The 25,842-nt window shown below is 45.0% G+C and overlaps 2 protein-coding genes across 2 annotated transcripts; both read left to right on the top strand.

Annotated features, from left to right (window-relative positions):
- The first annotated feature begins 7 nt into the window (after window positions 1-7).
- On the top strand, window positions 8-13,122 carry LOC116385468 (extensin-like). Its single transcript, XM_031850965.1, has 11 exons — window positions 8-6,623; window positions 8,553-8,673; window positions 9,186-9,309; window positions 9,490-9,585; window positions 9,758-10,043; window positions 10,170-10,247; window positions 10,424-10,594; window positions 10,755-10,937; window positions 11,192-11,761; window positions 11,901-12,937; window positions 13,116-13,122. The coding sequence occupies exons 3-11, from the start codon at window positions 9,191-9,193 to the stop codon at window positions 13,120-13,122; spliced, it is 2,547 nt and encodes an 848-aa protein (XP_031706825.1). The 5' UTR covers window positions 8-6,623; window positions 8,553-8,673; window positions 9,186-9,190.
- Window positions 13,123-13,147: 25 nt separating this feature from the next.
- kdm6ba (lysine (K)-specific demethylase 6B, a) lies at window positions 13,148-22,915 on the top strand. The gene is made up of 13 exons (XM_031850815.1): window positions 13,148-15,490; window positions 16,678-16,804; window positions 16,991-17,096; window positions 17,343-17,548; window positions 17,684-17,787; window positions 17,871-17,939; window positions 18,119-18,267; window positions 18,357-18,471; window positions 19,861-20,048; window positions 20,139-20,280; window positions 20,509-20,635; window positions 21,110-21,280; window positions 21,366-22,915. The coding sequence occupies exons 1-13, from the start codon at window positions 13,200-13,202 to the stop codon at window positions 21,378-21,380; spliced, it is 3,810 nt and encodes a 1,269-aa protein (XP_031706675.1). The 5' UTR covers window positions 13,148-13,199; the 3' UTR covers window positions 21,381-22,915.
- Window positions 22,916-25,842: the final 2,927 nt, after the last annotated feature.

Here is a 25,842-nt window from a genome sequence, read left to right as displayed (position 1 = left end):
TGTGTGTGTGTGTGTGTGTGTGTGTGTGTGTGTGTGTGTGTGTGTGTTCATACGTGCGTGTGTTTCAAAGAGAAGCAGGTGGGGGAAGTGATTGGGTGTCATAATGAAGTGTCTGTTTGTGTGACACCGGGCTGTTGCAACCTTTCCAGTAAAGGGTGTCATTTCTCCTCCAGCAACTCAAAACGAGAGAGAGGGAAATAAGGGAGGTGCAGGACAACATCTGCCCTGCTGACGGTTTCTCAAACACTCCCCACACACCCCAACAGGTCAGGCGTTAAAACACAAGTTCTTCTACGTGTGAGCTGCCACAATGGTTGGAAACCAGTTGAGGAATTTCCCGACCCTTCATGTCAGCGGAGACACTGAACATGTAAAGGGGCATATTCAAATTTCCCCTTTTTACACTGTAGATATTATGTACAGTACACGCCGAGCTTGTCCAGGCAGCCTCTTCAAGCCCGGTGTCCCCCTAATCCTTGAACCCTGAACCTTCAGGGACTTATCTGACGTCGCCAGTGATTGAGTGTGAAAGACTGTAAGAGCTTGAAATGGTGTTTATACGAATGTCATATCATGTTATATACAATTAAAGGTATTTATTTTATACTTTTTAATCCTCGATTTAAACGTCTTCCAGGCTTTCCAGATTAATTGTCAAAATAGTCTATTTATTCGCTTTTGTCAAAACGGCTTTAATAACAAAATGAAAATAAATGGTTGGTGAATAAACCAGTAATATAGTTTCTGCTTGCGTTCTTTGTTTTTATGTACCATCTTTAATCCTTAATATTTTAGTGTTAATGTAATATGCCAGACTGAACACCCATGTGCCATCCTCTTTGTTTACCTTTTTTTTTTTTTTTTCTTACGTCTCCAGCTTCTACTGTTTAACGTCACGTTGCTATGAATTGTGGGTAATTCTCAAAATGTCTGCGAGAGAGCCCTCAAACACTCTGCGGTTTGACAGTGGGACCGCCCTAAACCCTCACGGACTTTGCTGGAATGCGTATCAAAGTCGGTGAGTGTGGCGATTGGGCTTTAGAGTTTGGTCAGGGGGGCAACAAGTCAGTCAACCAAGTGTGGAATTCTACACTGCAGTGTTGGTCTGACTGCTGCGGATCCCGGTTTCTCAAAATGTGGGCCAGACCCCTGAAAACAGGAAGTTGTTATAGTAAGTATAGTAAGGACCCTTACTATACTACTAATACTACGAATCCATTACTATAAATATAAGTTCTATATGCAGTTCTGGACTGTGTTTTAGACCTGAGAATAATAAGGGAAAAACAGATCAGTATTGTTCAGTCCAGAAGCTAAAGACTGAACTTATTCAATGGCAGCCTCAGGCCAAGCAAATAAACTGATGTAAAACATGGCAGCCTTTTGAACAGAGACTCAAAAATGATACTAGAAAACAGAAGCATAATGTCTCAAGATGAAATAGAGCTGCGTAAGAGAGTAACGGGGTGTTTACATCCTGTTTGCCTATTCAGCCGAGTGAGAGAAAAAGGGAAAGTTTTCCCTCTGAGTAGTTCCTCTCTGTTATCTCTGGCTCTTTGCCATTGATGATGATGACGCCACGGTGGAAAGGGTGCAAACCTACACACTGTGTGTGTGTGTGTGTGTGTGTGACTCATACACACAGTTACACACACTCGCACGCCGTGGAAAGAATTTTCTTCCTTCCTTAATTTTTTTTTTACCTCCCCTCACCGCCTGTGACTACTATTACCCACCGCGACCAAAATAAATGATAACTCAGCCAGCGAGTAGGCCTGAGTGCATCATGGTAGAGAAGATGTACAACATTGTTATCTGAGGAATCTATAAACAGGCCTTGGAGCCTCTGGACTGAATGAGCACACAGCGCTCAGTCTGCGTCACAGTTGTTCTGATAAAGTCCGAAATGATCCGTGTGTAATCAACCCACTTTGTGCGCACGCCGTCATTAACTCTGATGCAGATAGGCCTCACACACACATGTCCATGTTGTTTTTTTGTTATTCACACACACACAGGACGGCTGATGAGACATTATGTTGTGGACCATGGAGGAAGAGGATGAGGTCAGCCTGCCTGTAGCTCAGTAAACATGTTGATCAGTAAAGACCTCTTATGAACCATAATATGAATTCCTCTCCGTCCATCGCTGCCTCTCTAGCTTACTTTAATAACTGTTTGTGGAGACGCCATATCGGTTCCCTTGGCAACTGTTACCAAGGGAGCAGAGTCTCTTGTCTTGTTTAGTGCATTTCTGAGCTAGTCAGTGTGTGTGTGGAATAGAATCACCTGGAGGGAGGAGGGAGGGGGATTTTGCAGTTCTGACTTTGGGGAGGTTTTTTCTATGAAAAGAGGCCGTATGAAGATCTGTTTCGTCCTGAGCTTTTCTTCGATTTGTTATTGGAAATCATCACCCAGAAACAGAAATGTTTGGGGGCTTTTGAGGTTGCTCAAGTGTGGAAATCGAGAGTGACGACAATCAAGTCACCGTCAGTTGTTAGTTGTCGCCCACATCCTCTTAGATTTCCGGTTTGTCGGGATTTACACGCCATTTTCCTTTCTTTAGAGTTACTAGCTAGGTGTTGAGTCATTCTTTTATTCTGTCTCGCACACGCACAAAGCACCTCAAGACAGACGGATACATGCACACAAGTGTGTCGAGAAATCCAGACTGATGTTTCCTCTGTAACAAAGAGTTCCTGTGAGAATGAAGCGGGGAGCACAAGTAACTGGGAGGGGTTATCCAGCGCGCACACACACAACACACACACACACTGCCATCATATGTCATTCTCTTTTACCAGAAGCTAAAAAAAGAGCAGACAAGGCTTTTCACTTAACACCCAGGGTCCGAGGCAAGTAAGTGGCTTTAAAGTCAGTTGACTGTCTCGCTTGTGTTGACGAGGCTTGTGTTAGTCATGAGTTGGCCACATGTGCCGTTCACGCAGGATGACTGTGTGTCTGAGGTGTATTTTAGGAGTGAAACTGACCGGGTTTCTGAATTGACTCTCCTCGTTTCACATAAGTCACATAAGTCACATAAGATCACTTTCATCTATTTCGTTAGAATCAGAAAGATTTTGCGGCTGCACTAAAATACACATACATTTCATATCTTTGCAACAGGAAGCCTCAGCCTTCAAACCCCCTGCCCCCGCCCCCTTATGGCCTCTCTCACACACACACACACACACACACCCCTTAGGGAGGCCTACTTCCTGCGGTTGTGACGAGAGCTTCCTCTCCCCTTCGAGCTCTGTTCCCCTTCTCTTTAGCGTCACACACACACGTGCATCTGATCTGTGAGTGAGAAACGGCGATGCGCCACACTAACCCAGTTGTGTGTTATCATTCACAGGCCCAGATGTCAGTGTGGTGACTGCAGCAGACAAATGGGGCCTCTTGATTTCATGTTTTTCTACCAGCCCCCTTCCTCCTCGTCCTGTTTATTTTTTCACTAACAGATAAAAATGTAGGGCAACTGTTTCTCATAAGTGTTTCACTAAGGGTCGGAAATCAGGTCTGGTCGACAGGTGACACCAACAGCCAAAACAAGACTGTGTTTTGTCAGTAGTTGCTAACCTAAAGCTTATCGCTGTGGTTCCAAATCGACTAAATGTTGATATTGGAAGCAGCAACCCAGCAGTCAAAATGTGAATATTTCTGATCTTCCTCCCCCCGTGCGTTGGCCTGGATGTAGAGCAGATGTGAGGGAGTGCACATATAAGCCAGAGGAGCCAAAGTAAGACAAATAAGAGCATTTATCTGGCCTGTTATGGTGTGCTGGCATGCTGCTGAGCGTGGACGTTCTGGGTATAACTGGGTGAAAGGTTCGGTCAGAGCTCCTCACCCTGAAAGGAGGGTTGTGTTGTTTGGTTGGATGCTTGCAGGAGATAATCGTCCGTCATGGAGGTCGGATGCCTCAGTGTTAGTGTGCAGGAACAGTGTTTGCTTGCCGTGTCCTCGGCTGACCCACCCTGCCCTGTGTGTGATGGCTGGAGCAACTCGGATTTTCTCTGTGCGTGTGCATGCGCGCGTGTGTGTGTGTAATTGTGTAAGGATGTGGATGTGATGAAGTTAGACTGCATCGCCGTCACGGAACAGCATGCACAGACGTTTGCACATGCACAAACAAATAAACACACACACACACACACACGGGGGCCTGGCAACGAGCTGAGGGGGGGACGGATGCAGAGGCTGGGTGTTCCTCTGTGTGTGTCAGAGAGAGAGAGAGAAATGCATCTAGCTGGGGTGGTTATGTAATGACCAAATGCTCTATAGAGGGCGAGGGAGGACAGAACGAGACATGGAGAGAGAGAGGGACGGAGACAGGACCTTGCATGGCCTTTCCCTCGTTCTCTGCCAGAAAGTCATCGCTGCCAGAACTTTTCCCTCGCTTAGTTTTCTGTTATCTGCCACTTCTCCCAGCCTTATCTGGTCATTTCTCATAAGAGAGACTCTACAGTGACTTCACCAGGACAGTAACACTCCCCAGCTGCCTGTTAGTTGTCAGTGGTCTCATCCTCAGGGGGGGGGGGTTGTCATATAGTCACTCCAGCACACTGTATGTTTACCCGTAATATTGATTACCACCACTAAGTAGAAGGTTTTTTTTGCAGTTACTGCGTCCCCTCTATGTTCCTCTCATGGCCTCAGTGTGGTTGTCTAGCAGGGGACCAGAGCAGGCCAGTAGTTGACAGGGAGGAGTGTGGGTGAATAAATTAAAGTCTACTGCACAGAGACAGACGTCATCTAAACATCTTCATTTCAGCCATTTGTTAGTAGTGACTACGCAAGTTTCCCCGTGCACAGCCACAAGTGTATGCCTCTGGTTTTTGTGTCACATGGGATCATGGTGGATTCATTTATTTAGTTTGTGTGTTTTCTTTAGATGCCACAAGGTGCTCCTTTATTTTGAGTGAGGGAGTGTGTTGACATGAGCAGCTCTTTGATGTCTTGTGTCAGTGTGAGATTGTACTTGAAGATGTACCGTGGGGCTATTTTTGACGGTGAATTGCGTCATCTGTTTGGTATAAATTGATGGATATGTCAGCTGTGTATACTTTCACTGAGGAGACGAGCAAAACGGTAACAAAAGTCCTTAAATGACTTCACTGACTGTACTCTGTTGTACAGAGAAACACTACAGCTTGTTGTGGTTAGATTGAGGTGAAAGTGACTAAAGCGTGTGCAGCATGCTGAAGCTGAATAATAGTTGTATTAATTAAATTCTAACTTTTCCGATTTGACAACAACCTGACGGTAATCAAAAGATTGATCGACAGGTTCCAGGAATTTGCCTCGTCATTTCGCTTGAATAACTCTGGAAGTTTGATTATTTTCTCGGCCGTGACCCCCCGCAGCTCATCATCACATCCTGTTTGTCTATCCAAACACACATACACACTCAACCCATGCTGCGCACTGAATAGGAAGCCGAAATGACATCACGAAGTCCAAGAATTCCCCGCTGTTGTCACATTTGAAGCGGTGCAGAAACACGCCCCCGGTCACCTGACTGTAAGTGGTGTCCCAGGAGGGCGGAGTTGAGGGCCAGCGGTTTGGGGTAAGTCCTCTCACAGGGCGCTGAGTCACCGGGGGGGGTTCCCCGAAAAAAGTAATACGTAATGCTCGCTCACACACACTCTCACTGTTTCCTCCATACACATACAGTACTGAACACTATCTCATAGCCGGTGAAACCACATTTCATCACTTTGGTATCATCAGATAGAACCTAGGCTGGTATGTAACACTGTCTGCCGTCTGTGTACACGCTCTGGTTTCAGGGTACTGAGTTTCTCACACTGTGCTGGTAGAGCGGCTGTGAGCAATGTGATAGCCAGGGTAGCAACTGTAAGAGACGACCGTTTGGTCACAACAGACATAAACACACACTCTGTAGAAAAGTGGTAATTACAACTTCGCCACTGCGTCCCTGTCCCAGTCACGACTTGGTCTCTTGCTAGAGTTCTCTTTCTTCATTTGTCTATTTTCAAAGTCACACTTTCCTTCCCTCTTTCCTTTTCTCCATTATGCCATGTGTTTAACTATTTTACCGTTTCCCCAGCGCTGCTCTTTCACATGTGATAGTTGACGTTGCTGGCCCAGCTCTTCCTGTTAGAGCGAGATCAGCCTTGTTTGTGTGTCTGCCCGACTGTTAAGCTGCACAGTTAGTCTCACCGTCGTGTCTGCGTGGGAAGAGAAAGAGAGTGAGCGAACAAGAGCCCCCTGCGCTCCCATTGAGTCAGCCTCCCTGCTGATTTACCCCTTCGCCACCCTCAGGTTTTTCACCGTGCTCTGAAACCAGGTGTCACCTCAGAAGTCAGGCGGGTTTGGTGACGCAGGAGAAGCAGCAGCAGCAGCACAAAGGGGTTTTTGGTCCACATTGAAAGCAAAGACCACCCTCCGCCCTGAATTATATTAAATGAAGGCGTCGTATATCATCAGTCCTCCGAGTACATTGTTTGATGTGGCTTCACATTGTTTTTATGACAGCTTGACATGAATGTTTTGTCTTCTCTGTCTTTCAGGGTCGAGGAGACCCAAGAGAGTTGATTGGCAGCCGGAGCCGAGACATAACACAAGTGTGAATCAATAACTTGGTGCTACTCTAAAAGGTATGCTCAGCACCAGTGTGTGTGTGTGTGTGTGTGTGTGTGTGTGTGTGTGTGTGTGTGTGTGTGTGTGTGTGTGTGTGTGTGTGTTAGTATCAGTTTGTCTTAAAGAATGTTGTGTGCAGCCTTGACAGTGAACGCCAGCCTATCTTCACATAGCAGCAGAGCCTGCTGGATGATGATCGCAAATCGGAAGGGAAGCGATAGAGAGGGTGGTGTGTGTCTGTGTGTCATAGCACAGCACCACTCCTGACAAGCTAAAAGTATCCAGCGATTGAAATATCCCCTACTTTAAATAGAGACAGAGAGTTCCAGAGTTAGTGGGAGTAAGAAAGGCAGAGAAGAGGAACTGGTGGGAAGAGGGACCGTGGATGGCCAGAGCTAATTTAGGAAAACTGGTGGAAGAGTGCTGAGCAAGAGAAATGAATCATAACCTCTGTGTGCATGTCTCTCTCTCTCTCGCTCCATGTTTCATTTCTCTTGCCACTGAACTTGTTACTTTTACGTTTCTCTCCCACTGTGACACAAATCAAATATCCTTGTCTCATGGTCTTGTCACCTTTAAATTGGTGTCATCCAAATTAGAGTAAAGTAGTCAGGAGATTGAGGATATTGCTGTTTTTGGAAGATTCGTTTTTATCCAACAATCATTTTAACAGAGATGATAAAACATTTGGATTTAGTTGATTTCATGTGTTAAGACTTGTTTGTAACAACAGTGGTGAATGCGTAGGTGCGAATACATCCCTCTCAGGTTTTGTTAGGGGTCTCTTTTTTTTTAATCAAGGTACTTTGAGACACGGACTTCTTTGTATCTTGACAGCTTCTGTCTTTTGTGTGTGTGTGTGTGTGTGTGTGTGTGGTGTTTCAAAAAGCAGGGAGGGGAGGGAGTTATCTCTCAGCTTCTTTTATGTGTTTTCCCCTCAACCACTTTCCTTTGTGTCGTCTCCCTGTGTGTGTGTGTGTGTGTGTGTGTGTCTGTGTGGGAAGGTGTGTGGGCGTTTTCATGGCACCGTTCCTACTCTCCACTCCACTCCACCTCCCTCCATCCCTTCCCTGCTCTCCATCTTTTCCCCTTAATCTATCTTTCCATCCTGTTCAGACCGTCTGTCGCTGCTGCCCCCCTCTCCCTCTCCATCACGCCTGCCGTAATGAGATTAAACCTTAGTGTATCCACTGGGCATGCACGTGCACGCACACTTTATGCACACACCCTTCTGAGTGCTGCAGCGCACACAACACACAATTATCCACTTAAGAGAGCACACCATTCTCTCTCGCATGCACTAAATCAGCACAAGCCTGACACGACCATGCAGTTTGCACACTTGGCATTGCCTCCAACACCACACACACTTGGCATGTGACCAAGGCCTCTCACTATTAGTCTTTCCCTCTGTCTCTTGTTATCAGGAGGCCCATGGTAAGGATTACAGTAACCCCAGGTCTGTCCTCATAGGTGAGCTCCCCACTGAGCCATCTGGGCCTCGGTAATAATCCTGTTCTGTGCAGACCGGCTTACTGGCGCCTCCTACAGGCTGACTGACTCATAGCAGCCAGCTACAGACAAAGACATCCACCATCATTTAAGACTTCAAGAGAATTTAACTTATTCTCATGTTGCTGGGGGAAATAACCAAACTAGAGCAGAATCAGGAGATTCCAGTGGTGAGAATAAAGATGTAAATTAAGGGTTTTGTGCAGGTTGTCCCTGTAGTCGCAGGAAGCTCTCCCCTGCCCTATATTCTACTTACACCCTCCCCTCTCTGCTCTCCAACGTACACATATACATGCACCAACAAGCCTATTCAATAGAGAGCCCACTGGCATTTATTGACTTTTCAATGTGTCTCGCTCATTTTCATAGTGGCTCTCTCTCTCTCTCTCTCTCTCTCTCTCTCTCTCTCTCTCTCTCTCTCTCTCTCTCTGTAGTTAACAGGCTTTGGGTTCCTGGTGCTTAAGACTGAGGAGTCGGACAGCACAGATATTCTCAGTGTTGGAGTGAGGCCCTCTCTGTGCTGCAGTGGAGGGCTTCACAGATACAGCTAGTCTGGTGAGTAGCAGCTCTCTTATTGACTTTAATAACACTCAACGACAGACGTTGTGTTGTGAGTTTATGATACACAGTGCATACTGCTATTATATAACCTTTAAAAAGGACTTAAGTTTATAGAAATATGTAGCAATACATGTGGAAATATGTTTAAATTCAAGAATGCAATTTCGAATAAATAAGTTAGAGTAGTGATGAAAATTTTTTAAATTCATTAACTTTGGGTACAGCCTATAATTCTGATGAGCTAACTAGCAATAACCTTGTTGCATAATGACAAGTTTGTCATTTGATCACAAAGCCAACATGAAGGCCATAACATTGAAACGATATTGGTGCTTTATAACAGCAACACATAGAGGTATTCAATGATAAGCTTCGGGTCATTTTCACATTTTTTAAATGAATACAAATTGAATTTCAGCAGCTTTGATTATCCTGCTACTCCACATTGTTTTTTTCTGTATGAAAAAATGTGAGTAGCTACATAATGGTGTCGCTATCATCCACAGGCTGGATGCATCACGCAGTAGAGCAGTTTGGCGGGCGTGGCACACGGGATTCCTTCTCTCTGGACGGACTCAACCGGGGACCATGGGCTCCTGTGGGCGGCCGCGCCTGGCAGCCATCTGCCAGGTCTGTGGCCATGACAACATATACAAACAAACTTTTACAAACCTCTCCAACTTTAATCCATCAGCTACAGCCTTTAATTCAGTTTTTACAGCCAAACTGAAGTAAACCATTGAATGTACTTTACAAACATAGTGTAAAAACCGCTAGAAAAAGTCATCTGACTGTACTGTGTGTCATCAGGTGTTCACCTGGAATGAACCAACACCAGCTCCTTTCCCATCTACCTCCTGGTCCCATGGGTGGACTGAACCATCCCAGTAAATTCTTCAGTAATGGGTAAGTCATGCACAGAATCATCAGCGAAAGAACTAAATTTAGAAAGCAGAGAGTAATTCGTTTTCAGCAAATGACACGATGAAGCAAGCTTGTGTTGTCGTTTAGATCTGTTTTTTTGTTTGTTTGTTGTAATATTGTTTTCACTTTTTTTTTTATTTTTGGGGCTGTCCAGACCCATGCGAGGAAGTGAGAAGCTTGAGCTCCCACAGCCAATGTTACCAGGTCTGCAGAGGGAGCAGCAGAGACCACCTCCTCATCATCTTCACCCTCCACCCCCCCACAGAGCTTGGGAGCAACTAGGTCAGCTGTATGAATCCCATCTCCCTCCTCAAGGACACCCTGTTGTGCCACTGCCCAATGAGCACTCACTTCGTCTCCATAATGGAGGCTATGCAGGAAGCGGCGGCCCTCCCCCCAACCCCCATCTTCCCCCCATCAGACCAAACCAACTGCTGAAGGTGAGTGACAATGCTACAGGTGATACAATAGTGGATTTATGTACCAGTTTTTCACGGGTGAATAAAAAAAAAAGATGAAAATGGCTCTGATCACACTTTGTGTGCTGTCATTACTGTCTGATTTAGTTTGGGGGTCCCCAAGAGCAGCATGTTCCCCGGGGTCCACCACTGCTGGGAGATGAGTTGTGGGCTCAGGTGCACCAGGTAGGAGCTCTCTAATTGGCTGTGATCATGTTTCATCATCCATTTAGAGATAGAACAATCTCTGTTCTGGCTGTCATTTCTGCTGCAACCAGACAGACCCTCTGTCACTGACATTCGGCTAAATATTTCAGCAATGGACTGTTTTTGAACTGACCCTTTCATTTCTCTGTTTACAGCAGAGGGGCTACCCAGGGAAGATGGTAGGGGGTCAGCTAAAGAGACCAGGCCCTCCACTGGGAGAGCACTCCGTCATCCAGCACACTCCTCCACCATCCATGCACCCATCCTCCCGCCCAGCTGTAGAGGACTGTCCCAGCCCCAGCAAGAGGAAAAAGAGTTCAGATCAGGTATCAGAATGGAACAAACTAACTTTTTTTCTGCTACACTAAAACAGCCACACTGAGTGGGAATTTATAACCTCAACTATACATTTTTTCTACAGTTTGTTTGTCCTTGTTAGTCATGCCTTTGAGTGTTAAATATTGTAATGTCTCACTCCCTGGGCAGATATCCCATCCTGGTCTGCATCGTTTCCCTGGCCAGTCTTTGCTATCTCAGCATCAGTCATCAATGCACCACCTCCCTCCAAAAGCTGCCTTCTGGAACCCCCTTCACAAGAACAGCACTCCTTGGCAGCCACAGACTTCTGACCGCACCAACCCACAATCGCAGGAGTTCCAGCTCCGAACAGTAAGAACATATCCCTTCATTACATATATGGCTCTTGAAGCCAGGGGTTCATCTTTTTCTATTGACCTTAATCACTGGGGAAACCTGTATTGCATTGAATGGTGTCATAAAGGTGTATTGATTCTATTAGCTGTCTGAACCTAACAAAGAGTATTGTTTGCTGTGCTGTAAAATACACCATGCCCAAAATTGATCAGATCCTGTTGGTTTTATAGTACTCTTTATCTTCCTCTGTTGCTTTTTTTGTTTAACAGGAATCCAACAAACAAGGAATGGGTAACTATGGCCAAAAGTCCGCTCCTGCCTCCTCCACCCCTTTAAACCTCTCCCCTCCACCAAACTCCTCCCCGGGAGGCTACAACCACGGATGTGCTCCTCAGCTCCAGAAAGATGCATTCCAACCTCAGGCTGTAAACCAGCAGTCCCCTCCCTCGTCCTACCCCAGTCCCAGCTCCAAGCTAGGGCAAGCTCCACCCTGCCAGGCCATGGAGCCTCGTGGTCCTCACAACCAGAGAGGCCCTCCTTTTAGGATCCAAGGTGGCAGCCAAGCTACCTCTCACACGGCATCAACCCCAACCAGGGGAGACAGAGAACAACACTTGCATGCCCAATCGTCACCAGCAAACCCTCCTGCAACCAGCAACAACAGCAGCAGCAGCAGTGTGCCTTACAGCCACTTCCAGCCTCATCCAGGGCTGGGGCACAAGGGTCCTCCACCTCCTCCTCCACCTCCTCCTGCCAGCAGCACCTCAGTACCTCAGCATTTGCAAAGTGGGCTCCATGAAGCCTGGAGATACCAGAGCAGGCCCAGCAGTCACTCTGCAGTGAGTATAAGTAATTCATGCTGTATCATTTTGTTCTTCTACAGTTATGAGTGCCATGGTCAGTTAACCCAGATACCGTTACGAGAGTAATTATTAGTAAAAGTATTAATTAAAAACTGTTTCGTATGTGTCTCTTTAGGAGTCGGGCATTTACAGGCCTCCAGGGCTGCTACCTCAGCGCCAGCAGAGCCACAATCACGTCGTGGATAGTCGTGTTCCTGGTCCTTCCCAGCATCACCATCATGTCAGCCCTCTTCTGCCCCCAACCAACTCAACTCGAACACCTGTCATCACTGCCAATCTTCCCATATCCCAGAGCTCTTGCCCCACCAGTGGCTATAGCAACAGCAGGATATCTAGTAGTGTAACTATGGCTGGTGTGTCCAGGGTGCCCACATCGCCCCCTGCTGGTTGCTCAGTGAACAATGGCAGCAGTAACAGCAGTTGGCAGAGAGGAAGAGAATCTGTACCCCAAACCTCCACCCGTGGTGTCACTAGCACCGCCTCTCAGCTGGATGCTCTGCTGCAGCCAGGATGTCAGAGAGGCCAAACTGCCCCTGCCAATCAGCAGGGGCTGCCCAGACCACACCAACAGGAACCCACCAAGTCCCGCCCTATAAAGGGGAAGGTGTCCTGCTATGCTCAGGGTGAAATAGAGCAACCCCCTGCATTTTCCTCATCATCTTCTTTGTTCTCCTCACGGCACCAGAGGGTAGGGGACAGTGTGATTACAAGTAGAGTTTCAAATCCTCTTCCTGGTTCTCCTATTAAATACCAATCAGCTCCACGCTCCACTGCCAACACTGCACCTCAGCCGTCCCATCCAGCCCTCTCCTCCAGACTGGGTCAGTCAGAGTTTGCCTCGACACAGGCGTACTCTCAGCCCCAGATTCGTCCACCAGCTCCGACCTCTGTCCCTCAGTCCATCGAAGAGGCTCTAGACAAGCTCGATGCAGAGCTAGAGGGTCACATGCAAGCTGAGGAAAGGAGAAAAAGGGACAGAGAGGAGCAAGAGAGGCGGAAAAAAGAATGGGAGATGAGACAAAAGCGGGACGAGGAGAGAAAGAGGAAGGAGCTGGAGAAGGAGGAGGAGAGGAAGAAGAGGGAACTGGATAGACAGGAGGAGGAGAGGAGAAGGAGAGAATGGGAGAGGCAGGAGCAGGAGAGAAAGAGGAGGCAAGAAGAGGAAAGGAGGAGGAGAGAAGCAGAGCGGCTGGAGGAGGAGAGGAAAAGGAGAGAATGGGAGAGGCAGGAAGAGGAGAGGAAAAAGAGAGAATGGGAGAAAAAGGAGCGGGAAAGGAAGAGGAGGGAGTGGCAAGAAGAGGAGAGGAAGAAGAGAGAAGCAGAGAGGCAGGAGATAAAGAAGAGGGAACTGGAGCGGCAGGAAGAGGAAAAGAAAAAACAAGAGTTGGAGAGGAAAGAGGAGGAGAAAAGGAGAATGGAACAGAGGAGGGAGAAGGAACTATGCAGTGCAAAAGGCAAAGAGCAGACCGCTATTGAAAATCTGGAGAGACTGTTCTCCTGCAACACTTCCCCAACACCCCCACCTCCTCGCCTTTCTTCTGTTACTGCACCTTCTTCAGGTCCATTGCCCCCCTGCTCCCAGGCTTCACCCCCTTACCCCTGGCTCAGCCGTGGTGGCATACTCCCCTGTCCACCAGGCCAGACAACCACCACCATTACTCCTGTAGAAAGGCTGCGGCCGCCCCCTCTTACACCTCAAACAGAGTATGCCAGAGAAAAGCAGAGGCAGAGGGAGATGTGGAGCAACAGTGGCGGAACGACATTCAGCCCCTCATCAACACACAATACCTCAGGGATGAACCAGTCGGTATACCCCAACAAGCCCCCGGCAATGCAAGCCGCACCCAACCTATCCAAAGACTCAGCCAGGGAGAGAGACAGCAGCAAACACTCTCTCCCCACCTTGGCACTTAGAGAGCCTCCCAAACTGTATCAGGCTTTTCCCAGAGAAAACCCAACACCACCATTATCCTCCAGCTCTATGAGGGGAATCCTAAACCAGCAGATGACAGGAAGTGGTTTGGAAAATGCCAGTAGCTGCACTGCTGAATCTGCCCAATTTGAGGAAGAGCCATCTGAGTTATCCACACTGCTCCCCGATGGTCTGGCTAACATTATGGCTATGCTGGATGAGTCCATTAAAAAGGAAGAGGAGATGTATAACAGTGAAAAGGCTGGGTCCACAGGTCTCCTTGACAACTTTACTCCTTGTGTTCAGCCTATCAAGAGCTACCTGAGTGCCCCAGACCTGATTCCAGCAATGAAGCATCAGCCCAACCAGGAAGACTTTGGATCCACTCCGCACGCTAGCCCTCCTGTGCTCAGTCGCCAAGGCTCCCTGGCATCCCCTTGCAGCCGAACATCATCTCTCAATGAGGAGGATGAGGACTACTTTAAACCTTCTTCAAATGTCCCTCTGATCCCCAAACGGTCAATGGACATGGGAGTGGGGAACACCAATTACCGCCACAGCGACTTGGCTAAACTTTATGGCCTCCCCGAGCAGACGAAAAGTGAGGTTGATGAGGAGGAAGATGACGAGGACTCTGAGACACCGTCTTGTTCTCCACCACCCCAAAGACCCCACCTCCACCAAACGGGTGTAAACAGCATGTTCAAGTCCCTGGCAACAGTCCAAGAGAGCCAGAAGTATGCTTACCGCGGTGGACCTTTTGGGAGACCCCCTCCATCAGCTCTGCTTGGGGTCAAATATTCCTCATCGCTGTCACTGGGCCCCGATATCTGCCGCCAGCAGCAAGGCAGTTCACCGACGTCAGATTCTACTAATCCACCGTTTAGCCCAGCTTTCCCATCCCTAAAGTCCTCCCCTCCTCTTCTAGAAGACAAAAAACTGAAAATAGAGGACGCTCATGACTGGAGAGATGATGGAGAGACAACAGAGGACAGAATACACTCTACCCAAAAGAGGAGTATTTCTACCTTAAAACCCATTAAGGAGATCAAAGAGGAGCAGCTGTTGACGACTATCTCTGCGTCTTCTCTGGCAGAATTAGGCAAAAGCTGCGAGGACATGCTTAGTAGACAGTCCCTTCCTAGCCATAACCCGCTTGATAAACCCGATGGCCATGTCAAACTGAAAGACAGACACAAACCTGAGAAGGTAAAGGAACACAGAGAGAAAGATAAGACGAGGAAGCATGGTCACAGCAGCAGGAAGCACGAAGACAGGACAGAGAAGAAGAAGCATAGAGAAAAGAGAGAGGAGATGACCTTCTGCTCTTCATCATCATCATCATCATCTTCTTCCACTCATTCCAGCTCCAGCCACAGGCGGCACAAGGAAAAGAAAGATCGCAGAATTCTCGGTGACCTCAACCTCCAGAGCAAGGAGGGGTCTGAGAAGAATCGGGGTCATTATGACGCAGAAAAAACGAAACATAAGGAAGCGTCCGGTGCCAGCTCCACCAGCGAAGGGGAGCAGGCAGAATGGACCTCGAGAAGTTCGGGAGAAAGATCTTCCGAGGACAAAAAAGACTCTGAATCTGGTTCTTCGCTGGGTTCAACGGACTTCTTGAAACTGAAAGCGCTGTCAGATGGGCCCCCCAAAGAGCTGAAGATTCGCCTGATCAAAGTGGAGAGCGGGGACAGGGAGACCTTCATTGCCTCTGAGGTGGAGGAAAAGAGGATCCCACTGGAGGACATCACCATTAAGAACTCTGCCAGTGAAATCATCAGGTCCTGCAAGTAAGTGCACTGTGGAGGAAGGCTGTCCTAAAAATACTTGATATGAAATTTCAGTAGCCTTTTTTAGGCATATATCATATTTCTATGAACAGGTTAGAGTAGTATATTTGTGTTGAGCAAAGGATAATTACCCATCAGGTCAGTGGTGGGCCTTCAGGGCCTTCTCTGCTGGCCTAAACAGAATCACAAAGTTATAGCTATTTTATAATTTAATATTTTTCCCATTATCTTATTTTCTCATTGCACAGCTACTGTCTTCCTCAGTTGCTCTGCTTCCAGTGCAGCTTGTTTTAAGTAGAGCTTTTATCCATCAGATTTCACCTCTGTCTCTAGGTAAGAACAGAGGCCCAGGCCTGCAGACTCACAAGTGAATCCATGTGCAGTTTAAGTGAATGGGGACGATATTGTTGATTGTCATAGTCTTCAACCAATCAGATCTTTAGTTTGACATGTTGGGCGTATTCTTTGACGTGCCAGAGCCTGCTAGCTGGCCTACAATTACGTCAGCATTACGTGCAGCTCAGTTTCCATGTGCAGCTCTGCAGTGAGGTGCAGCGTGTGCTGTGATTGGTCAGTGGGCGAGCACATGACTTATCGTGAAACGAAACTTAACAGCAGAGGCTTAGTCGGAGTAGTGAGAGTTCAAATTGAAAGATATGGAAGTTTGGAGTTTGTCTTTAAGTGAACAGCATTTGGTAAGTCAACTGCGTTTGTTTTTTTACATCTAATATCTGAACGGCTCGTGCCCTCGAGTGTGTAGCAGAATGCGTGTTGCTGCTGTTGTTTTCCCCAGCTGTTTTTGTTTTTTGTTTTCTTTGTTCCGGTTCAGAGGTCACACTGACCGTTGTCTCCTACGTGAGCGCAGAAAACATTATATTTCCCACAATTTAAGCTTCTGCATTTTCCAAATGCACTAGTATTATTCAAACGTATTGCTCTGTCTGTAAGCCTCGTACCGAACAGTTTAATACGAATACGTGTATTGTTACAGCCCTAGAAACTAATAATAGCCGTGGCGCCATCATGAGGTTATAAGATGGTATTTCAACTACAGGACAGCAGTGAAGGCCCAGGTATAAAATGCATGGCCCGCCACTGCATCAGGTAGCACGCGCACAGGACTAGAAACCTGTGTTTTGTTTATTTTTGTTTGCGCCTGTCAACATGTTGTGTTTTTTCTGTTGTAGGGGGGCCAGAGTAAAAGGGAAGTTCAGAGAATCTTACTTGCTCCCAGCCTTCTCTGTCAAGCCCATCATGACCTCAGATGAACCCATTCCCAGAGAGAAACTGAACCCTCCTACACCCAGCATCTATGTACGTCACTATATTTCATACATACTGTATAATAGCTTTCTTTCAGTCTTTCATTTGACATTTTATCCATTATAACACACAGTAAAAAACATGCATGTGCTGCACTCTTGTGATGTGTTGTGCATGAAGACATTGACTTCAGCAGTTTTGGTTTCTGTGTATTGACGTAATTCTTCTTCTCTGTAGTTGGAGAGTAAGAGGGATGCCTTCTCCCCTGTGCTGCTGCAGTTTTGTACAGACCCCAAGAACCCTGTTACTGTCATCAGAGGCCTGGCTGGATCTCTACGACTCAGTATGTTAATGCATTACATTTATTTACATGCAAAAACCCATGGGAGGGGGGGCTTAAAGAGACAGAAAATATGAGAATAATGGGTTTCTGAACATTAAGGAGTGAACCTGAAAATGAGCATTAATTGGCCTCTAAGCATCTTGCTACTTAAAATAGCCTTGCTTAAAATGTGGACCCATTAGTTGCAAACAATATACTATTAATCTGCATCGATTGGTTGTAACGTCAATGTATCCTTGTTTTTAGACCTGGGGCTGTTTTCTACAAAGTCACTTGTGGAAGCTAATGCAGAGCAGGCGGTGGAGGTGAGGACTCAGGTACAGCAGCCTGCTGATGAGAACTGGGACTCCAGCGGGACCGGCCAGACATGGCCCTGTGAGAGCAGTCGATCCCACACCACCATTGCCAAGTATGCCCAGTACCAGGCCTCCAGCTTCCAAGAGAGCCTGCAGGTAAATTATGTTCTACTATCCCTGCCACTAATAGTGATACTGTTAGTACTTCTCCTACCCGTACACTGAACATTTTGTTTAATGGTTTCTTATGTGCTGTGATAAAGCTGATAAACATGTGATTTGTGTCTCCAGGAGGAGAAAGGCAGCGATGATGAGGACGATGAAGATGAGAAGGAGAAGAAGCCCTCAAACAGTTTGGACACTCCAAGCAAGGACAGCTCTAAAGAAAGTAGCAGGTAAGGATGTTGTGCAAAGTTCACTGATTGTGTTATGCAATTGTTAGTAACACTTAATAATACTAATGTTTTCCTTTCCTCAGTGGTGAGCAGAAACAAGTGGGGAAGATAATTAAGTTTGGCACCAACATTGACCTCTCCGATCCCAAGAGGTGAGCAACTTTAATAGATCATCCTGAGACAATAGCAATTTATGTGACAAAGTATTGTAGTATTCAAGTGTCAATACAGCAGCATGATCATAGCAAGCACAGCTCCTTTGTACTACATCTGTTTATACATGCATATTAATGCTACGTTACTAAAGATACAAGTTGACGTCTTTGCTTAGGTGGAAGTCCCAGCTTCAGGAGTTGCAGAAGCTGCCGGCGTTTATGCGTGTGGCATCCAGTGGAAACATGCTGAGTCATGTTGGACACACCATCCTAGGCATGAACACTGTCCAGCTCTACATGAAAGTTCCAGGGAGCCGAACGCCAGGTAATGTCTGAAACAGGTGGAAGACACCTTTAGTTAAACACAGTTTGAAACACCTTTATATGTGAGAATATTCTTTCCTTAATCAACAGGTCACCAGGAGAACAATAACTTTTGCTCGGTGAACATCAACATTGGCCCTGGAGACTGTGAGTGGTTCTCCGTCCATGAGAACTACTGGCACGCCATCAGTGACTTCTGTGAAAAGTGAGTAGACACTAACTGCAGTCCTTTAGTCTGAATGTGCAGTGGGAGGCTGCCTGAAGGCTGTGGTGAGACGGATTTGCCATGTAGTCTGTTTTGGTTTTGCTCCACTTATCAACATATTTGGATGATGCTGTTTGAAGTTCATCTACAGATGATGGTTGTCAGTTGAGCTTGACTAACCTGGCTAACATGCCAAGTCAACTACAGGTGATAAAATTCCCCCTCTTGAATTTCTGGCTGGGACGTTGTGGCGTGCCACCAGTTGATGATCACTGCCCAACAGATCCCCCACCGGCACTGAGGATCTGTGAAGAGGATGTGGGTCGGCTCTTTCACAGACAGGATCAGGAAGGCTCCGGGCCCAGATCGTGTCCTCCCCTCCTGCCTGAAAGTCTGTTCTGGCCCCCATCTTCACAGAGATCTTCAACCGATCACTGGAGCTGTGTGAAGTCCCCTCGTGCTTGAAACGCTCCACAATCAACACAGGGCCCCCCCTGCAGTTTTCCTACCGGGCAAACAGGTCGGTGGATGATGCAGTCAACATGGGACTGCACTACATGCTGCAACACCTCGACTCGCCAGGGACATATGCAAGGGTTCTGTTTGTGGACTTCAGCTCAGCGTTCAACACCATCATCCCGGAAATACTCAAACTCAAACTCTGCCAGCTCACTGTGCCAGCAGATCACAAACTTCCTGACAGACAGGACGCAGCAGGTGAGGCCGGGAAAGATCTCAGCACTAGCGCCCCCCAGGGATGTGTGCTCTCCCCACTGCTCCTCTCCCTCTACACCAACGGCTGCACCTCAGAGGACCCGTCTGTTAAACTCCTGAAGTTTGCAGACGACACAACGGTCATCGGCCTCATCGGTGATGAGTCTGCGTACAGAAGGGAAGTTGAACAGCTGGTCCTCTGGTGTGGTTAGAACAACCTGTTAGATCAAACAGACTACAACGGATTGTCAGCAGAGACAATCATTGGTTCCATCCTGGACTTGTACACCTCCAGAGTCAGGAAACATGCTGGAAAGATCACTGCAGACCCTTCACACCCTGGACACAAGCTGTTCCAACTCCTCCCCTCTGGTAGGCGCTACAGAGCACTGTACGCCAAAACCACCAGACACAGGAACAGCTTCTTTCTGCTGGCTGTCACTCTGATGAACAATTAATCAGACATATTGCATCTTCGCGCTCATATTTACATTGTACATAGTACTTAAACGTTAAATGTTTATGCTTAGTTTCTCTGTTCTACTTTGTCCTTAATGTTTATTGTGTGTGTGTGTGAGAACAATGTGTAACCGTCTAATTCCATGTATGCGCACGCATACATGGCCAATAAAGCTGATTCTGATTCAACATACCTTTTTCCACTTATGTGCTCAGGCATGGAGTGGACTACCTGACAGGGTCCTGGTGGCCAGTGTTGGAGGACCTCTACAAATCAAACATCCCAGTGTACCGCTTCATCCAGCGGCCTGGAGATTTGGTGTGGATCAACGCTGGAACTGTTCACTGGGTTCAGGCCGTTGGCTGGTGCAACAACATCGCATGGAATGTCGGCCCTCTCAATGGTAAGGAGTGCACCATCTGGTGACCAAATACAGACTACTTCAACAATAGCGAGAGTATTTTGTAAAACATTGTTTCACGTGTATCTGCAGCTTACCAGTACCAGCTGGCCCTTGAGAGGTTTGAGTGGAACGAAGTGAAGAAGGTGAAGTCCATTGTCCCCATGATTCACGTGTCCTGGAACGCAGCCCGCACTGTCAAGATCACTGACCCAGACACCTTCAAGCTGGTCAAGTGAGTACATATGAACTGTACTTAGTTACACCTACCTAACCAATGAACAGCCCTGCAATACATCTCGCTTCATAAAGGTTATCATTTTTAGTAAATGTTTAAGAAGATGCACCACTTCACAATCAACATTACAACCTTGATTGAAGTAGTACCATTTGAAAATGATACATACGCTAAGCTGTATGAAAAAAGATTTAAACATTTGTTTGTATTCTTACCCTTCGCCAGACACTGCCTGCTGCAGTCCATGAAGCACATCCAGATTCTGCGGGACCAACTGGTGGCTGACGGGAAGAAGTTATCTTATCAGAGTCGGGTCAAGGAGGAGCCTGCCTACTACTGCAACGAGTGTGACGTGAGTGGCTACTAGTCTGTTTATCACAGTCACTTGCCAGTTTATTAGATACATCTAGCTAAACTAATGCAGTTTAATAAGCCTGCTATGAATTCTACCTTCATGACCACAGAGGTTATTAAACATTTTGGAGGCTGTAGGTTTTGGATATTTAGTCTACTCTAAAGTATTAGAAACACCTAAAGGTCTCAACTAAGCAAGGTATTTTATATGTTGGCTCTATCAGCTATATATCTGAGGTTTGTTTCACTAACTCTTATGTAAAGGGTGAGAAGTGATTGAAAGGAGGTTCTTTTGACTTCCTTTCAGAATGCAAGGCTGTTGTTCTAGACTACATAACCTTGGTGTACATATTAAAGTCACTTTCTAGCAATAATGGCAAACGGTTCCAAGTGACAAACTATTTCAGCATGACCAAGCTGATGATGAGCATAATCACCGGGAATGTTTCCTAACCTATTATCTCTTCTACAGCTGGAGGTGTTCAATTTGTTGTTTGTGACAAGTGAGAGCAACAGCAGGAAGACATATGTGGTTCACTGTGAGGACTGCGCACGTCAGCGGAGCCCCAACCTGACGAACGTAGTGGTGCTGGAGCAGTACCGCACAGAGGAGCTCATGAACACATACGACTCATTCAATCTGGTAAGCAGACGCGTGCCTCTGTTCAATGCTCCTGACGTCTTTTGTCACTCCTTTCTGACTTGGTCTCTGTTTTGTGTCTCACCAGGCCTCCTCCCGGTGACAGAGCTCCCCTCCTGCGTCTCCTCAGCCATAACCAAAACTCCTGCAAGCCAGGACAAAAGACACAGTTTCACTTTGGTTTTCAACTTAATGTTTCATTATTTAAAATCATTTTTGCTACTACTGCGAACACTTGCCGAACAGCCAGTTGAATACGTTTACTCACCATTACTGTTTACAAAAAGAAATACCAAGCCGCCAATAAAATACCAGTTTACTCTCAGATGGTGCTTTTAACCAGGCACCCACAAGGGGGCAGCTGGTGCTGCCATTGAACAAACTGCAGAGGGTACACGATGGTTCCCATGGTGTTTGTGTCAATACCAGAGAACTTCAGCTGTTTCCTGTTGTCGTCTTGAATACTGAGATTTGTACATGCTGTTTGCAATTTTTGTGGGGTGCTGTCTTTTTTTAAAAATAATTTATTGATTTGTTTTTTCTAAACTAGATCAACCTAGATATATACCACATTGGCCTTGTATTTAGAAAAGAGACAAAATGAAAAATACTAATAATAGAGAACATTTTTCTAGAGCATTAAGAATTTTAAAAAATACAAATGTTTGGAATGCTTCAAAACATACGGGTTTTAAGGACTTTGGTTGTTTTGGGGGAGATTTCATTTTGTCTTTCAAATTCTTGTATGTGTTGTAAATCTTGTTTGTATGAATTATACTTTAATTTCCTCTGGCGAATAATAAGTTGTCACGCATCAGGTCTTTTTGTTTATTTCTTCCATCTCTTTAAAAAAAAGAAAAAAATCATTGCCATCTGGTGTTTGTGTGTTGTACCTCTGATTGTTTTGTTCCAATATGCAGACTTAGTATTTCATGGATTTTTTTTTTTTTTGCATTGTACATTTAATTTAAAATGTTTCTTCTATTTATTGGATATCAATGGTCTCCCTTTTTTTAAAAGGGTTGTACAAGTTTGCGATTTTGTTTCCCTCTTTATTTTTTTTATAGTAAGCGATTGCTCCATAAGAACTGAAATGTGGGGTTGTGTGTCCACGGGAGTAGAGGCTGCTGTTTCTCTGGTGCTTGCCTCTCCTGCCTTTTTCTTCTGATATATATTAAATGATATCTTTATCTTGAATATAACACCACATTTCCTGTAGACAATAGGCACACTGCTCACGTAGGGAAGATGACTAATGGAATGCTGTGTTTGTATGCTCATTAAGTGTTTTGAGAAATGGTCATTTTTTTTATTACGTAGGGGCTTTTAGATGAGATTTTAATGATTTTATGATACCTGTTGAATATGATAATGGGATAGATGGTGCTAAATGTTCTCTTTGAACAACTTCTCTTTATCTTCTTAAAATGAGAATTCTATTTTTCCTGTTGCAATATTACCGTATCCCTTTTCTTCTCTTTGTGGTCTTTTATTTATAACTGCACTGTTTAGAGAATTCACACAGACATACTTGCAGACACACATACACACACACCAAACTGAGCCAGACGTCTTAAACACTTTGTGAATTTGTGTGATATTACTATTAATAATAAAAACTTTTTGATAAATCCAAAAGAGACTGGTAAACATCTGATTCTTTTCCAATCAACTTGCTTGGTGACAACTCCAGAGTCAGTGTTGTTCCTCATAAGACACCAATAGACATTTTTTGATGACACTATTGCTGCTATACTTTAAAGTGTTAACAGGTATTCAACCTCTCATTATATTTAATATAGGGCTGGGCAGTATGGCCTGAAATGTATAGCACATTATATTCCTTTCTCCTAAAGTGTCAATATAAATGCTTCTGAAGGAATAAGGCACGTATGTATGGCAATGTCACAGCATATCCAGAAGTTAATGTAAACCGTCAAAAACTCTGTTATTGTTTGCAGAAAACACAATTCAATTCTAATTCCTATCATAATCTTCTCTAATATCTATATATTGCTGTGAAAACATCTCCGTCAATGCAACCTTGTTATCGTTAGGTTTTCAGTGCTGCGATACGGTCACTGACATTTTTCTGAGCAGCATGAATTGCAATATATTAACGGTCTGTTATGTTACCGTACTATGACTTATTCCGAAATAATGTAGTACTATGAATTTCTATGACATGCTATACTATAGGTACATCCCAAGTCTCTTAATTGCATCCTCGTTTTCACTTAGTGCCTCATGGAGAGACGCAAGGAAACCATGCGAGGAGCATCTCATCAAGCTACGTCTGTTTATGAAGAAGGCGGATCAACTGTAAGTCGGCTTTATCAGCTCAGTATTTTGACGGAGTTTGTGTCCGTACACATGATCACTGTACAAATACTAACAAAGACACAATCACTGTGGAGAGAGGAGAGGAGAGGAGAGAGGGTGTGAGATGTGGTCTCTCTTTTAGCGGTTTAAAAAAAATCTGCAATTACTGTGCTCTGTGTACCTCTTTTAAGCACAGGATCTGTATGTTTTGATATTGTAATTGTGAAGTCATTAAATAACCCAGAATATGATTATGGTTTCCTTTGAACACTGAAATTAATTTATTAGACTCACGTGACGAATGTAAAAAGTGTTTCGTCTCTCCAGCTCTTTCTGACTTTAATTGTATCCATAATAAAAACGATTGAGGGAAATGACAAATCTTTCAAATAAATGAAAAAAAGTTGTTTATGGTCCTTTTGTTGTATGACCTTGTTTCGACATTCAAGTTCCTCGACATACTACACTATGACTTTTTATGCATTTATTTCTACATACTATGACCGTTTTCGACATGCTATACTATGAGACTTTGTTTTCGACATGCTATACTATGACCGCTTTCGACATGCTATACTATGACCGCTTTCGACATGCTATACTATGACCGTTTGTCGGTTTGGAGAAACCCCAATGTTTGTTAAGCAGGCGCTTCTACGTAAGATCACCCTTCTTAAGCTCATCACATTATATTGGTCAAATACTAGTCATACAAGTACATGTCGTGAAATTCTTGACCTCAAATCCCTTCAATTGTGTCATAACATACATACAAATTCAATAACAAAGAATGTATCCATACTCGTAATAAACCTAGCATTGGGTTAGTCACTCAATTCATCGTCTTGTACTTCATTCCACCAGTCTATCTATGTTGTTTCATTGATATATTGACCAAAGGAGTTATTGCAAACTAGTGTTGTAGTGCGATCTCATAATACATATATAGTGAATGTCAGCTTATGTGTGTCACTGATGTAACTGATCAGAATTTGAAGTGACATGGGGTCTTATAAATATATTAAAGGGTCCACAAAAGGGTATTTAAAGTTCTTGAATTAAATTATAAAATTCCTGCATATACCATGGTCAACAGATAATTTGATCATACTCAAAAAGCACCACAAATCATCACACCATAAATCCAGTGCAAAATAAAAGCCCTCATCTGATAGCGTTTAGGACCTAGGGGTGCACAATATGCATACAATTCTCTATCTTAATATGCAATTGTCTATCACAATATTATGTATTGTGATAATGTTTTTCTGAAAAAAATGTAAATTGTGTATGGATAAACTACCCAAATAGGAATATCTGGTTTGGGCTAAACCACTGAATTACAATACATACCTGACACATCAAAGTACCCCATCGGATTGAGGCAAAAATTATGCGAACATTTTATATTGGCATAAAACAAAACTGAAAAACCAGGAGACATTACAAGGACAGCTTACCACAGTATAAACAGCATGGCGAAATCTTTGACAGTTGATGAACTTATTTGTCTCACTGTATTGCCATATCGTCCACCCCTATTAGAACCCTATACCTCATATCATATTTTCACTCAAAGTAGAGCCTCTTGTCTGAAATACTTCCAACTCCTAGCTTTACCTTAAAATAGTGACAAAATTGTTATGGACTGAAATAGACTACAAGGCTTAACACTCAAAGTGTCAACTGTCAATTTCTGCGTTCTCTATACATTCCAAAAGGAGCAATTCTTTTTTTTTTACTACACATCCCCTCTCACCTTCGGAAGCCCATCTTAAGCCCCTTAAAACTCCACTCCTACAATAACAAGTCATATCCCTTAGCTGTGCCAAACATTTGTCACAGCTTTGTCATTTGCGTCCCAAACTTGAGCTTCCTATTGTTAGCAATGCGTGTGAAAAAATAGACGGCTGAAGTCCATATAAAAGTTTCCATTTAGACATCGGGATCCAGAGTAAACTAAGGAAGGAGATTGTAGAGCAGGAAATAGCAGGCAGCAGTAACAAGACTGCTCGGACTTTGGTTTCCTCATTGATAATTCATTAGGGAGTCAAACAACACCTTTACACTTCATACACAAAAAGCAGAGAACCAATGTATTCTTTTCAGTAACGTAAACTAGTAATGTGTTCCGGTATGAAACCTGACGGAATAATACTCAGTGTTCCCAGACGGTGTGACAAAGCATTGGCAGGTCACTGTGTCCTCAGGTCAAGTTAGGGGCCACGGGGCAGGCAGAGGGA

Source organism: Anarrhichthys ocellatus, unplaced genomic scaffold (genome assembly GCF_004355925.1).
Source record: "Anarrhichthys ocellatus isolate YVR2014 unplaced genomic scaffold, GSC_Weel_1.0 scaffold11, whole genome shotgun sequence".
NCBI classification, from domain to species: Eukaryota; Metazoa; Chordata; class Actinopteri; order Perciformes; family Anarhichadidae; genus Anarrhichthys; species Anarrhichthys ocellatus.
Note: the sequence above shows the minus strand (reverse complement) of the source record. Positions and strands in the feature narration are given on the sequence as shown.